Here is a 16,340-nt window from a genome sequence, read left to right as displayed (position 1 = left end):
AGGGCTGAATTGCCCTGATGTGTCCCTGGACAGACCAAAATTGCCAGATGAAAATCATAGAAGTCAAAGATGAAAAAATAAGTATTAGATCACCTAGTCCATATCTGAGCCAGCGCAAGACATGGGCTCCAGACAGACAATGTAACATGTCACATATGAAATTGATAATAGAGACTGCAATCAGCAACTAATTTAGTGATATAATAACAGTGAATACAGCACAGAATACAAATGAAGACTTTTGGCAAGCAGAGATAGTGTTGGTAAGGAGAGCAATGAATATCTGTTTTTTCTATATCAGTATTGACAATGGGATAGGGATGCGGTTGAGATGTGGTACGAACACTGGGTTTCCTGTTCTATATTGCACCTCTGGGAAGCTTATGGTGCATTTGCCTTCTCTTGATTCTAGGTTCTCCAGAGGCTGACATGGCCATGGCACAAGTTAGAGCTGTCACTATCCACGCTAACATACGGCAGCATGTTTCAAGTTGCCTACAGTCTATGATATAATCCAGCATGCCTATAGCATCATACACTGTGAATTTATCTCTGACCTCCCTATCCTCACCCTACCATGACATACTCCCTGTACTGGGATTTTTGTGAGTATAGCATGGAATTTCTTATGGCAGCCCTATACTCTACCTGTGCTAGAGAAGCACAGTTATGGTATAGTAGTAGTCCCTTTAGCCCAGTGGAGAGGGCTCCAAGGGCTGGGAAGATGGGGGACGGGGGGAGGGGGCTCAGTCTGTCACAGGAGCCACTGAACTCTAATCCCGGCTGCTTCATTGACTCTGTGTAGGCTTGGGCACATGTATTATGATTATCAAAGGAGGTGCTGGGGCGTGCAGCTTGCAGGTGCTGGAGCATGCAGAAGGGAAGTTATGCATTGTCTCTAGTCACTCTGGTAACTGAATACTTTTCATAGCTGAGGCTGGGCTGTACTTCATAATTCAACTACCTGTCTGGATACCCTGTCCTGGCATTCAGGCTCCCTCTGCATCAGGGTTTTCAGAAGGAAGCAGTCATGGGAGGTTCTAAAATCCAATTACGGGAAACACTGAAGATTCCCTTTAGTGCCTTGGACTATACCAGGGTATTCGGTCATTCTTCAGCTGGAAAAGTTTTGTGGTAACCTCTCAATCTGGTTATGAAATGGCCAGGAACTGAATATATGCTGTTTAGGCACAATGGGGCCATAGGAATAGTATCTAGGGTCATCCCTTGTAGAGATGACTGAGCTACAAGATAGCAACTGTGTAGTGCCAGATTATGACATGCTGAGGCCCTAAACTATGCCCAGTTTAAGAGGCCCCATATGATAAAAATAATCCATGAGATCCACAAAAATGAATTTTCATGAATTTTTAAGATGAATTATTGTTATTTCTGCACAATGTTATGAACCCAATATGAATAATAACTGTGGCGCCATATATATGTATATTTTTGTCATATTAGAATGACAATGTCCAGATTTTTTTCTTATTGAGAGGCCCCTCCTGTTGTGAAGCCCTAAGCTGTATCTTAAGTAGCTTAAGCCTAAATCTGGCACTGAAACTGTGTACCACATACAACCAGCTGCCTGCTGAATTTGCACATAATTTCATCAGAATGATAATTTAAGGCTACATCGTGGAGAAATTCACTAAGGACCTGGACTCATGACACATATAGTGGCCATGATATGTTACAACTGCATAACTTGCATTGATTTTGCATACCCACATAAATGAGACTGGAATTCATAATGAACAGACATATAGCCACCTATTGGGAGAGCTGTTATTGTGCCTCACTACCAGGTGGCAGGAGAGGAGGTCTTACCCTTTTTGCCTTGGGCAAACACCACATGGCAGGATAAACTGCAGATGAATGACACTGCATATCCATTGTTGGAGTTTTACCCTGATTCTGTAGCAGAGTCAAGAAGGTTACATCGCTGTAGGGCTGTACATCGTTTGCCTTCTTTTTTTTCTGGGGATGTGAAGGCCACTTATACTGGTGTAAACATGTCATCTGTCCATACCCTGAAACAGTTACCCCCTGCTGAAGGTAAGGGGAGAGATGTGAAAACTCTCCTGGACACCAGCATCTAATAGGAAGTTACTCCTCGGCAGTGAATATGGCAAATATCACATAGAAATAAATATCTTACGGAGCAGTTACATAGTTGACCATTCCACCTGCCCCATGTCACCCCCTGGTGACACATCCAGCTGCTACTGGGAGTGAGTCCCTCAAGACACAGCCTTAGTGTTTACACAGCAAAGGGCTCTCTCCCCCATGGAGTTGGTAAAAACTGTTTTCACAAAGAAAATACTGAAGTGGGGATCAAAAGAGGATGGAGCTAAACTGTTCTTAGTGGTGGCAGATCACTAGACAAGGAGGAACAGTCAAGTTGCAGCAAGGGAAGTTTAGGTTAGATATTAAGAAGATTTTTCTCACTAGGAGGACAGTAAAACACTGGAACAGGTTACCCACAGAGGTGGTGGAAGCTCCAGCCTTGGAGGTGTTTAAAACCCAGCTAGACAAAGCCCTGGCTGGGATGATCTAGTTGGGGATGGTCCTGCTTTGAGCAAACCGTTGGACTAGATGACCTCCTGAGGTCACTTCCAGCCCTCACCTTCTATGATTTTACTGCATTTCTAAGCTGGGTAATTGGGAAGGGAAGCAGATACAGTTGCTGGAGACTAGAGAACAAGTCCTGTATAGAGAGGAAGAAGCTATTCTTGTCTCCTAAATCAGGATGTGACTTCCTCTGTCTTCTTCAAGTAACACTTTTTCCTTTGTCTACTACTACCGGCTGCAATATATTATGCTGTTTCTCAGAGATGTAAAATTACATTAACCAGAAAGGGAAGAGCAGGGAAATGCTCAGTGAATCAGCTGTAGCTTTCAAAGGCAGGGTAACAATTTGGTATCTGACTCATCTTCAAACCCATCCCATCAGATCAAAAATAGCTCACCTCCTTTCTGAAGATAACAGCCCCAGCAACAGGCACCTCAGCAATTTTGCATTGTTGACTGCTTAGCAGCTCAGTGGCAGGCACTCCTACAGTCACCGAGTCCCCCAGGCTCTGCACTTCTCTATATAGCGTGGGCTTAGGCTTGTGGTATGAAAATAACTATATTATTATTAGGTGAGACTGGTATGACGACACTCCTAACTTCTGCTTATACACACCTTTTAACCATGTGCCAATGCCTCTGTAGTCACATCCTTCATTCTAGTACATTACTGCTCCAAGTGGGAATAGGAACAGCAAGGTTAGTACTGGGATTTTCAAAGGCTGTCTCAGTTTTGACTACCTGTTTGTGTACTCTATCTAGGGCTCAGAAAGCTTGTCCAGGGTCTTTCCCCTGAGTGCTTTTGGGACTGAATGCTCAGGAAGGTAGGGCTAGGTTATGATTTAAGAGCCACATCACAAGTACAACAGTATCCTAGATTCACAAGAGTGGTCTGGGAAGAGGGCTTTTGGCCTTCTCAAAATGAGTTTTAGATGTCTGTATCAAACTGATGTACATTAGTACGTAGAAAGGATAATTGGTATCAGGTGTGATGCATAACGTGCCAAGAGACTGCCTCTTCTTTGAGGAAGTAACAGTAATGCAGTATGCTCACCAGGCAACGATGGTGAAGATGAGAAGGTTGTGGCAGCTTGGGAACTTACAAGAGTACTGGAACCTAGCCAGTATGGTCGACATGTAGAACAAGGCCAGCACCATATGATGTAGTCCCATGACTTCAGAGATAGGTGGCTGCCAACAGGTTTTCAGAGAAAGATAAAAAGAAGTCCCAATATCATACAGTTTCCACTTATCAGGTAGCAGTGTGACTGAGAAGAAATAGGGAGCAGGAAGTGGCAGCTGAGATGGCTATAAATGCAAAAGGGTAACAGATTTCTTCAACAGTTGAGAAAAAATGGTCAGTTCTGCAGATTGCACAGGTGCAGAAGCCCAGTGAATACAAGGCCTTGTTTAAGGTGACAGGCCAGATCCACGGTGGGAGCAATTCCACTGCACTCAGCAGGTCTGTTTTGACGTGAGTTCCTTTGGACTATCTTTTTGTTCAACGTTAGCATGGTGCCAAACACAGCAGCATCCTGATGCATGAAAGAAGAGCTCTAGTAATGTAGGTAGTGACAATGCTTATGGACATACTTGCTGTTTTGAGGTATTGCTTCCTCAATACTTCACATGAACTCTGTATGTCTCTGCCAAAAACAAAACCATCTGTGGTTTTTTATTCTCCTCTCTCTCAGGAGTTCATTTTTAGGCCTGGCAGGATACTGATCTTTTACCACATGTAAAATTTAAGAAGTAGATGCTAATAATAACCCACAGGCACAGAATGCACATATAACTGAGCTACATGAACCTTTTGTGGGAATGACTCATTTTTTTTTACACTGGCCTGGCGCTTTAAGTATTTTAAATGGCCAAAGTAGTATAAATCATGCCCAAGTATCTCCAGGGCCACATTAGGAAGTCAGCTGGGTATGCAAGTACCAGTGTGTATGCAAAATACATGAGGGAGTGGACACAATTTGTACAGGTATTGTTGCTGCTTGTGCAAATAAGGTAACTTAAGAAAAAAATATCAGATGAGGTACATTTCCATCTTCTAGTACCCACAGTATATGGGTATGTGCTAACATATGTGCTATGTTTCAGGGAAGCAAATGTGCAGAAGCAAGGCCCTTTGTGGATATGTTCCAGAGCTCAGGGGTGAACAGAACTATGACACAGGAGGCAGTGAAACTTGATTACAACAAATACACAGTGTGCTTGCTTACCCTTCAAAACATCCAGACTCCTGCATGTTATCGGTCATAATTTACTCCAGTTATAAGCAGGATTGCATGGCTTTTGTGGGCCACCCATGCAGGCTCTGATAACCAGTGGAAATAGGAGATAAGGAATTGGGCTTTGGCTATTCTGGGATCTGTTAGAGCCACTGGTAGGTAGGCACTAGTAGGACATAGGCAGGGCCTCCTGCCCTGCAGCATTTATCTGAGGCACTAGGGCTTGCTCTGTTGTGGCCTCTGCCTTAGTAGTCTCATCATCTATACTTGGGTTTTGCTGGGTGGACAGAGCCAGGGGGGTCCGACCGTAAATACTTTCTCTTTAGTAAATCTAACCATGCAGAGAATCTAGGTCAGAATGCAGAACTCTAGTAGGTCAGAATGTGGTGTCTTTATTGCCAGGTTTGTGTTTTGCCAGCTGGAGCAAAGCACTGCACAAAGAACATATGTATAAACCCATCCCCTGCCTTGGGACCAACTAGGGGTTGAACACGGTTAATGAGGAAAGCAGCTCCAGTCACCATTTAAACTTCCATGTTCAAGTATCAGGCAGAGGGTAACTCTAAACATGATCCACTAATGACCCTGCTTGTGCATATATGTCCACGGGGGGTGGGGGGGGGTGGCAAGTAACAGTATGGAGTTTACCCCGAGAGGCAGTGTTAATTTGCTTTACATAAATAATGTTTTCTGTTGCCTATATTCAGTGCTCCAGCATTTCTGAGCCACATCACTGACTAAAATAAAGGTGTGTAAAGAGTTGCGTAGGATGGAGACTATATTTGGGTCTAAATTAAAAGCACTCCTCATTATGCAGGATGGCTGAGATGTCTGATACCAGGAAGGGGAGGGGATAGGTGATAACTTTACTTCTGAAAGTCAGCTCAATAGTAAGCAGGGCAGATGCATGCCATGCCTCATCCCTACATTGGTAGCTGGGGGGCAATTAGAAAGTTAATAGCCATTGTCTTTTTGTGCCTGGACCTCTAATTCTGAGCAATGGCTTAAATACTGGTGTGATACAACTGTGTACCTGGCTGCATCAAAATGAGAATGTCTTTCTTTAAGACAGGGGTGGCCAGCCTGCAGCACAGTTGCCGCAAGTGGTAGGGACAGCATTTGTAATGGACAGCGTATCATAGATAAGGAAAAGGGCAGGCAGCACAGCAGCAGATAGGTCAGGAAGAAAGCAAAGCAGCAAATCAGGCACTGGAAGGGAAAAAAAGCAGAGCAGCAGATAAGCCAGTGAGCACAGGGCTGGGAGCAGAAGGCAGAACAGCAGGTTGGGTAGGGGAAGGGGACTATAGGGGCACTTGGGGAAGTTGCAGGGCTAATTTGTGGCAAGCCTGCTAAAAAGGTTGGCTCTCTCTGCTTTAAGAGCTGCCTAGTGTCACATCACACGGTAGGGTTACACCTGTGGTACAGTTTTGTAAACTGTAAAGATAACCTGACCTCTGTCCACACCAGGTTGATTTAGAAGTTGTCAGCTTGTTAGGCAGCCTTCCAGCCACCTGCTGAACACATGTATTCACAGCAGCAGCAAAGAACAAATCAGATTTTATATGACATAATCAGCAAGGGTTTCAGCTTGTAATGACTGATGAAGCTCCTAATTTGCCTCTACTTTATTAAGTGTAAAAGGAATCTTCAAGAGACAGTGTTTTAAAACTTTTCTGATACAAAATGTTGGCTCATGTTATTTATCTCCAATGAGAAGACATCTTTCCATACTTAAAAGCTTTTTGGATTGCACAGAAGCACTTACATCTAGTCCTGGGAGGGAATTAATATTTCAACAAAGCTGTTGTTAACCATTTGTTCATCAGTGTAATCTCTCATGATAGCTTGTCAGTTTATGATGCTAGTCTTTCTGCCCTGTGAAACTTATGCATTGGTGTTAGAACAGCATACTTTCAAGTACTATTCTTCTTTAATATATAGTAGCGATTCTAGTAATAAGAATATCTTAAGGTAACTCTGAATACAGAGGTTCAAAAGGCACAGGCGTATTGGCATGTCAGTCTACCCATCTGTCTGTCTAATTTCCCTGAAGGATTCTTATTGGGCTTTATGCTGCACATTTAAACCAAAAACTCCTAGTACTGATGTAAGAAGATCACTTATTAACAAATTTACTCTACTCTGGTTTAAATAAGCAATTAATAGTAGCTCAATATTAAGCCAAGCCATGACAAATTCTTAGCATATGTAAAACTGGCATGGCTCTATTTAAGTCAGTAGAGCCATACTAATTTACATCATCTTAGGAGCTGGTCCACATAATTTCTCAGTTGTTCTAAAAACTACAGGAAAAATAAAATGTAAGTGATTACCTCACATTATGATTTTACTATGGAGCATGGACAAAACAAAAGGAAACAAAACTATATGGCTAAGCACTGTAAGAAGAAATATGGTAAATAGTTTGGGATTAAGTAAATGGCTTTTAAATGATTCATTACTGAAGATGCCAAAATATGCTACTTTCTGACTTACACTGGTATTATCTCACATAGAATTGGATACCAGAGAATGTGCTATATGGAGCAAGGGTGGCTCAGTTTAGGGCTAGTATATGGGCAGGATTATCTTTGGTCTCATCACCATCTAATTTCTATAACCTCTTTCATTCATTCTTCTGTCATGTTCAGCATCTGCTCCAATGTAAAATATTACTAGAATATTTAGTGTTTCACGTAAATTCAATGTATAACATCCAACTTTTTTATAAGGGATCATTCAGTTAGTTCAACTCCTTGGAAATACTGATTGTTTTTTTAAAAAAAATCTATTGAGATGAGCAGAAGATTATAGTCACATTCAAAACAAGGAATGAGAGTGCTGTGACATCTCCAGTTCTCTTTCTTAATACTCCCTAGAAACCAAGCAGCATGTATGAATAAATGAAGGTAGATCTTAAGTATAGCTTTGCAGAGAATTAGGCAAATATCTTCTGAAATTTAGTGATGCAATGACACTGATAAACTTTCCAAGCTGTTATGATATCACTTGGCTGGACAGGATAGTGAATGCCAAGGCATAATTGGAGATGATGTGACTAGGTAAAATATAGCTTTACATTCTATCAGCATCTTGTTTTCCTTATATTTACTGAAACCTCAAAATAGATCTGGTAATAAAATCATCTGGGCAAGGTAAGCAGTTACAAGCGACAGGTGTATGGTTGGGGTGAGACGACATGTTCAGTTAATTTCAGAGCGTAATACCAGGCACTCAGACTATGATATTTACTATTGGACCCAGGTTCTGCACATCCCAAGAATTGTGGCATTCAGTTCAGGGCTTTTAGAGTGATCTTTCTTTCCAAGGAAGCTCAATCCAAGCTACTTAATTAGAGTTAACTTTGGCCTTCTTAAGAAATTAGAAGCACAATTTTCTCAGATTCCTTATATGAATGATGTCTGTAGAAGCTAAGTCATAGCCAAGTCAAAAAAGTAAATCCAAACAACTGACAAGACTCATGTTTTAGATTGTTCAGAAGATGTCCAGATTCTTTCAGTGATTGGTATCCCATAAGTTCCTTAAGGAGATCAATTTATTGTTAGACAGGTTGAAAACATGGAATAAAAGAGCATCAGTTATCTACAAGTTATTTACAAGAGCATCATCTCAGAAAATTTTAGGACTGTATCATTTTTATCTGTACTTGCATGGGGAAGGAAACTAACAATTACCAACATTTGCTGAAGAAAATCAGATTCTTCCGTCTGGGCTTTGCAAAGGAGTGCAAGGATGAACATCTTGAAAAATACCAACGAACTGTTCCTGAGGAGGATCTCCTTACACAGGGGACCACAGCCCAGAGTTTCCCAAAACTCACTGATAAAACTTGGGATCCATTCCTGTGAATGTTGATTGCATGAGCAGCTTTAATCATGTGTGCACTCCACTCACATGTCTGTTTCCAGGAAAGTACTCAGGATACATAGACATGAAAATACCATTGAGATGTAGTTGTGGTTGTTCTGAAAGTTATTTACTATAGGCCAGGACTGTGTGCGCCAGAACTCAGTTGCACAAGTGTAGTTCTTTCTTCAGTGCTCATAATCAACCTCTCTAACCATTCATCCATCGGCATGATCATGGAAGCAAAGCACCTTATAAACCAGAGGTAGGCAACCGTCAACATGCATGCCAGTGCATGAAACACAAAGGCATTTTGCTTGGTGCATACACCTTGGGGTGGAAGGCAGTGGACCTGCAAGGGACCCGATCCTTGTTGTGGCAGTGAAACCCTAGCTCCTTCCCCACCATCTGCCTTGAGGCGCACATGCACCCACCACTGGCAATGAGCTGGGCTGGGGCTCCATGGACTCCAATGCAGCTGCTTGCAGCCTCCTCACTGCCTGGTGCGAGCAGCCTGGGCTTTGAGGCAGGAAGCAGGGACCTGCTCAGAGCCCAGGCTGGCTGTGGCAGGCAGTAAGGAGGCTGCAAGTGGCTGCACCAAGGTCCATGGAGCCCTGGCCTATCTTGTTGTGGCGGGTGCACACACGTCTTGGGGCAGACAGTGGGGAAGGAGGCAGGATTGTGCTGCCACAACAAGGACTGAGCTCCTTGTGGCTTCCCCTCTGTCCACTCCTGGCACGCCAACATCTTACAAATTGAGGTTGCAGGTGTTTTTGGCACTCTGCCCAAAAACATTGCTGAGCCCTGCTATAAACTTTCCAGTGCTTTGGCAGCTTGGGGAACTTCTTTCTGCTTCAGAGTTAATTATTTTTACTAAAGAGGGTAGGAAGAGGCTAGGCATCAATGGAGGCCTTTCAACCCTGGATGATCGCTAGACTATGAAGACTGTGATTGTGAAGAAAGCAAGTCACTGTTAGTTTCACATTTTTTAACAGTAACCAGTTAAAATTAATAAGTAAACCTTAAAAATAAGACATTCCCTTTTATCATTGTGAAGCTGCTTTTTAAAGTGTCAGCAATTTGTCTCCAGAGAGTTGTCCTTTGTCAAGGGCATTAGCTTCATAGATGCTAGGGTCAGAAGGGGCCTCAACAGATCATCGAGTCTGACCCCCTGCATAGGCAGGAAAGAGTGCTGGGGTCAGATGACCCCAGCCAGATGCTTATCCAGCCTTCTCTTAAAGACTCCCAAGGTAGGGGAGAGCACCACCTCCCTTGGAAGACCATTCCAAATTTTGGCCACCTTTACTGTGAAGTTTTTTTCTGATATCTAGGTCAGTTTGTGACCATTGTTCCTTGTTACCTCAACAGGCATCCAGATGAACAGAGCATCTCAGATCCCCTGCTGCGTCCCCCTAATGGATTTGTAGGCGGCCACAAGATCACCTCTCAGCCTTCTCTTGCAGACTGAAGAGGTCCAGGTTGCTCAGTCTCTCCTCAAAGGGCTTGTCCTGTAAGCCCCTAACCATATGAGAGGATGCCCTCTGGACCCTCTCATGTTATCAACATCCTTCTTGGAGTATGGTGCCCAAAACTGGATGCAGTACTCCAACTGTGGTCTGACCAATGCTGCATAGAAGGGAAGTATCACCTCCTTGGATCATTTGTCATGCATCTGCTGATGCATGATAAAATGCAGTTAGCTTTGCTGATGATTTCATCACACTGACGACTCACATTCATCTTGGAATCCAGTATGACTCCGAGATCCCTTTCTGCTTCTGTGCTGCTAAGAGGGTCACTTTCCAGCCAGTAGATGTGCTGGATATTTTTGTGCCCTGGGTGCAGCACTCTGCACTTGTCCTGTTGTACTGCATCCTATTGTGTACTGCCCACTTTTCTAATCTGTCCAGGTCTGCGTGCAATCGTTTCCTCCTTCCGAAGCGTGCACTTCACTCCACAATTTAGTATCATCCACAAACTTGGACAGAATACACTTCACACCCACATCCACATCACTGATGAAGATATTGAAGAGTACAGGTCCAAAGACTGAACCCCGTGGGACCCCACTACCCACATCCTTCCAGGTCGATACCGACCTGTCTACTACCACTCTCTGGATGCCACTGCTAAGCCAATTTGCCACCCACCGGACCATGTAAACATCTATGTCACAGCCTCTTAATTTATTTATGAGAATAAGATGAGATACCATATTGAAGGCCTTGCTAAACTCCAAGAAAACAATATCCACCTCTACTCCTGCATCTAAGCATTTTGTGACCCTGTCATAAAATGAAACCAGATTGGTCAGGCATGAACACACCCAGTACATTCAAGTGACTCTGCACCAAGTCAGCATTGACAGCTGGTGGGCTGGTGTCCCTCTGATGCCTGTCTAAGAGCCCATTAGGAGACTTATCTTGAGACCTGTTCAGGAACACTGAGGCAAAAATCTCATTGAAGAGCTCAGCCTTGTCCCCTCTGTCTGTCACTAATTGCTCCTCCTTGTTCAGTAGGGGTCCTATGCTGCCCTGCACCTTCCTTTTACTCCCTACGTAACTAAAAAAAGACTTTTTGTTGTCTTGAATTTGTGTTGCCAGCCTCAGCTCTGTAGTTGCTTTGGCCTTTCTAACTGCCTCCCTTCAATGCGGGCCAAGTAGGTATACTCCTCTTTGGTAGCTTCCCCCTGCTTCCAATGTCTATATGCCTTCTTTTTTGCCTTTAAGCTCCCCTGCATTTTCCCTGTTTAGCCAAGGATGTTGTTTGGCTCCTTTCCCCCTTTTCCCTCGTACTGGGATAGTCTCCCTCTGTGCCCAAAAGAGCGCTTCCTTTCAGAATGACGATCCTTCCTGGACTCCCATCTCGCAATACTCTTCTTCTGCAGTGCATCATTGACTAGACTCCTAAGCACACTGAAGTTAGCCTTCCTAAAGTCAGGTACTTCCACCCTACTAGTTATCTTACCCACCCTATGCCGTATGGTGAATTCAATTGATTGGTGGTTACTTTCCCCAAGGTGACCACGAATCTGCAGCTCCCCTACCAGGTCCTCCCCCGTAGCCAACAGCAAGTCCAGTAAGGCATTCCCCCTAGTGGGACCATATACATCCTGCATTAGGTGAAGGCCCTGCACACAGGTTACGAACCTATGTGAACAGTTGGATTTGGCTGACTGCTTCTCCCAGCAGATGTCAGGGTAGTTCAGGTCCCCCATGACAACCACGTCCCTAGACTGTACGGCCTCTGAGAGCTGCCTCGGGAATACCAAGTCTAGCTTTTTCTCTTAGTGTGGTGGTCTGTAGCAGACCCCCACCACCAAGTCCCTTTCCCCACAACCTCCATATCCTAACCCACAATGCCTCAACTTTCTCCTCCTCTGATCCCATTTAGTTAGGTAGATGCATAATGCTCCTATACATAGAGAACAATTCCACCCCCTTTCCTCCCTACTCTGTCCCTTCTGTATGAGGTTTGCTCCTTGTTTTTTTCTGCCTCTCTTCTAGCAACTTCACATTATGGCATCTTTACATTGCTTTCATTTTCTGTTCTGGTTCCCAAATAGTGCAGTGACAGGTGCCTTATTACGATCCTAGTAATGCAGTGATATTTTCAAAATCAGAGATGGACACCAATGAAAATCCTGGATCCAAACACCCCACACCTTTGTGGTTTAAAAATCTGGGTCCAGTTCTGAAATTTTTGGCTTCAACTCTTTACTATTAAAAGAATTAAAAGTTGCTTTTCCTATAACACACTCCCTGGACATACCAGCTTGCAGGCTACTGTCTTTTTCACTCTGAAGTCACCTTTCTTCCACCTCTATTTACTGTGGTGCCACAACTTGCAAATTTCTTTCTGATCTTGCTTAGTTTTCCCTTCTCTTGATTTGTCTCTGCTTCTGTTCTGTTCCGTTCAGTTCTGGGATTCAATGACAACGTTCAGAGGTATGAGAATGAAAAACAAGATCCCAAACTAGCCTTTTAGGACTTAAAAAGCTAGGTGCTACCTCCAACCATTTCTGTCTACAGCCTGTTCCTCCCAAGCATCTTCCTTCAAATCTTGAATCCTTCACCCTTCTTCTAAGTGTGGCAGCTCAGTCCTAAGAGCTGGTGGGCAGCAATCATCTCTGTGTTAACAGCTTGCTGTTCTCTGCTTCTGACTCACTGTTCCAGCTGGGCTTCCCTTTGATTTTGAGACATATCACAATGTTCCTGATGTTACTTTGAATCTGGGGTGACGTTTTAGCTGGCAACACAACAGGTGGACCTAAACCTGGAACTTATTTCATAACTAAACTCTCAGTGAAGTTGAGTGGTAGAAAGGGTGGTTACAGTCCCTGGAAGAGGATTCAATTGATTTGTCACTTAGGATCAGGTGTTTTGAAGCAGTTAAAATGGGAGTCATAAAAAATCTGGCCCTTAGTCTCTCTGCGCTTCAGGTTCCCTACCTGTAAAATGTATATGCATAAGAGCCTTAATGTTTATAAAGTAAGTTAAAATCATGGGAGGGAGATGCTGTAGAAGTGCTGGGTAGGGCCTAGATGCAGCCAGGTTTTGTAAATGGCCTCTCGTTTTGCTGCTCCATTTCAAATGGCTGAAACAGTCAGGTGACAATGTGTGTTTATGGATTTTTAATAACAGCCTTACTTTGCTTAGAATGCATGCAAATATATTTGCAAACATTCACCTTCTTTTACTGGTTGGGTTTGCGACCAGATACTGGTGGTTCTACTCAGAGCTCCTGGCAGGGTCGGTCTGGTGATAATGTTTTCGTTGGAAGCTCGCTTAGAACACGTCTCGGGTCCACTAACATTTAACATCACAGTCTGCCCCGGCAATCTGCAGCTAGACCATCGTTCTTGGTGCAGGAATGAGTTAATGTTGTGTCTTGTGGAGGATTCTGCTGAGTCTTTGTGTCTCTTGTTAGAACAGCACAGAATGAGTCCTTTATGTGGAATGCTATTTTTGTCATTTACACCTCCAGCATGCAGGCACAGAGCGAATGCCGTGACAGTTACTCAGTGAAGCAGTCCTATTGGGTCAGCACCTGGGAGTAGCTAAGCACCTGCAAAAAACTGTTGGCATCAACCAGAGTATTGCTTGAGTCAGGACTGGAAAAAACACTCCCTTTACTGGATGCCTTTGTGTGAGCTATAGTCTCAGGGTCTAACTGATGGTATTTTTTGTGCATATTTTACAAACCATTATTGGGTATGTGTATAATGCAATGCAGTAGACACTCCATGGTCAATTTGGGTCAAGAAGGCATATTTTTGAAGAGCGACGGATCATTTGACCTTGAGTAGGAAGATTTTCTTTTTTTTGTCTTTTACATTTGTTATTCCGTAGCCATTTTTTCATATAATATCTTTATGTGTTGTGTGCTCTCATGGCTGCTTCTGCACACAACTTAATGATAAACACTGTTTTCAGAGCTTTAAAAACATCACCAAGCTACTTTGCAGCCAAGCAGATGGAACTGGCTGTTATACAGTCAGCTCTATTAATTTAAGTTTCATTTAAAATAAATGGGGAAAACAGTCTGTCTGTTAAACAGAAAAGGTCAGAGCTGATAGTAGAAAAACATGTAGGGTAACAAAAAAACCCTCCAGAAATTACCAGATGGTGCATTTTTTCTGGAGAAAGTTTTCAATAGTCACGTATGGGAGAGGAATGGAGTCCTAATGGATAAAACAGTGACCAGGCTAAAAGCAGACCCTGGCTCTACTCTCAGCTCTTCTACTGATTCTGTGCTATATTCTGTGTTACTAACTTTTTGCCTAAGTTCTTAGTTGCACTGAACCTTTTTCGGCCTTTCTGGCAACATTAAGGGGGACAAAACAGCTCCCTAAGAATATCTCCTGAGGCAGAATTAGCTGAGATAGAAGTGGCAGCACTCACTTTATGCTGGCCCCTCTTCCTGCCCTCTTTGTAGGATCCATGGAGAGAATGCCCAGCATTTCCCTGCTTTTCAGGTCCATTCTGCTGAGGTGGCTAGAAGCTATATACCAGGGGCCAGCAAAACCTTTGCAGTACCACAAATACAAATATGGGCCAAAATTAACCACATCCCTCTGTCTCTGTTTCCTCCAGTGGGAATTTTATACTTGCCTCCCTGTAAATTATGTAGCTTAATTTATAAAGGAAGATATTAGAGCAATGGAAGATACTATTGCTCAAGTAGGGTATGTCAGTAAGAATAGTGCTTTGTAATCCAAAGCAGGTATATAGCAAGCATCTTAGCTGTCTTCAGAGATACTGAACTAGTTTCAGAATCTCTAGGGAAGTAAGGAAGTGTTATAAACTGGAGAAATTGAGGCACAGAGAGCTTAAATGAGGTCACACAGTTCATCTCCAGCAGGGCTAGTAGTATAACCTAGCATTCATGATTCCCAGACCCATGCTCTAGCTGCTAGACAATGCTCCTTTCAAACCAGGATGTTATCAAAAGCATTTAAGAAAATCTACCAAAAATAAAACCCTCAACATCCTTCAGTTAATCCAATTATCTCTCTCTAAAAAAAGGTTTTAACACCTCCTACACAGAACAGCAGGTTCAGTAATTTGGGGATGATAACACCGCATAATCAAGAAACATAAGGCTGTGCTAGAGGGAAATATATAGCCCATTTTGTGTATAAGAAAATGTCCTTTTACTTTAGTAAATATGTCTAGAAATGTTTAATTTTTTAATGCCTTTTGGACTATTTGCCAGCCTGATATAATTGCTGTGAATGTCTAACTGCAATAACTACAGATTGGTAAATTGTGCAGTTCCTGCTGATGGTAGGAGGATAGATTTTATGTAAGTACCACTGTAATATTGATGGTTGTCTGAAGATGGGAAAAACTCTGGGTAGTAAGAAGATCAAAGGACTGGGAGTTCAGTTACATGGAACTTTGCCCCCCGACTGGCTGTGTACCTTGAATGTATTATTATAAAATGGCATGTTTACTAGTACCTTTGATGATATCCTAGCATTAAATCCCAGATGATATTGGAACATGGCATTTTGTCAGTAAATTGCATCAAAATCCTGATATTCAAATATGATGCAGTAGATTGTGAAATAAAACCGCTTGCAGCATTTAAAGCAGCATTAAGTACTTTTCTTTTCACTGCTGAAATGAGAATGTTATAAATTAACTGATGGGCAACAGATGTAATATAATCCAATTGTGTATATAGGCCCATAACCCATATCCTCAAAAATACCTAGACATCTATATCCCATTAAAATCAATGACAGTTAGGTGTCTAAATCCCTTGAGGATACCTTAGACATATCTAGGCAGGAGATGGGATATTTGATAAGGGTGAGGAGGTTTTAAAAGTATTCTTGGTGGGGGTGTTATATATATTTTTATTATTAAAAATGCACAGGGCCTGATGTCCCTCTTATTTTCATAATTGTATACCAGAGTTTTGGCAACCCTGTAAACAGTTACTCTTAACTAGCACTAATGTAAGTAAGAGAAATGTCAGGCCCAGACAATTTAGGGTATAAAGTGTTACTCATCTAACTCATAGAATCATAGAAGTAGGGTCAGAAGGGACCTTGTAGATCTTCAAGTCTGACCCCGTGCCTGGGCAGGAGAAAAAACTGGGCTTAAATGAGTCCAGCCAGGTAGGCATCAAGCCTCCTCTTAAACACCCCCA

At 42.8% G+C, this 16,340-nt stretch overlaps 1 protein-coding gene across 1 annotated transcript in view; it reads left to right on the top strand.

Annotated features, from left to right (window-relative positions):
• The first annotated feature begins 2,015 nt into the window (after positions 1-2,015).
• LMTK2 (lemur tyrosine kinase 2) overlaps positions 2,016-16,340 on the top strand; it is an 81,796-nt gene continuing 67,471 nt past the window's right edge. The window contains exon 1 of the mRNA XM_019542099.1: positions 2,016-2,058. Within this exon, the coding sequence (XP_019397644.1) occupies positions 2,016-2,058 (43 nt within the window). The remainder of the gene's footprint in view (positions 2,059-16,340) is intronic.

Source organism: Crocodylus porosus, unplaced genomic scaffold (genome assembly GCF_001723895.1).
Source record: "Crocodylus porosus isolate Cpor-Errol unplaced genomic scaffold, CroPor_comp1, whole genome shotgun sequence".
Lineage (NCBI taxonomy): Eukaryota > Metazoa > Chordata > Crocodylia > Crocodylidae > Crocodylus > Crocodylus porosus.
This window is presented reverse-complemented; position numbering and strand designations above follow the sequence as displayed.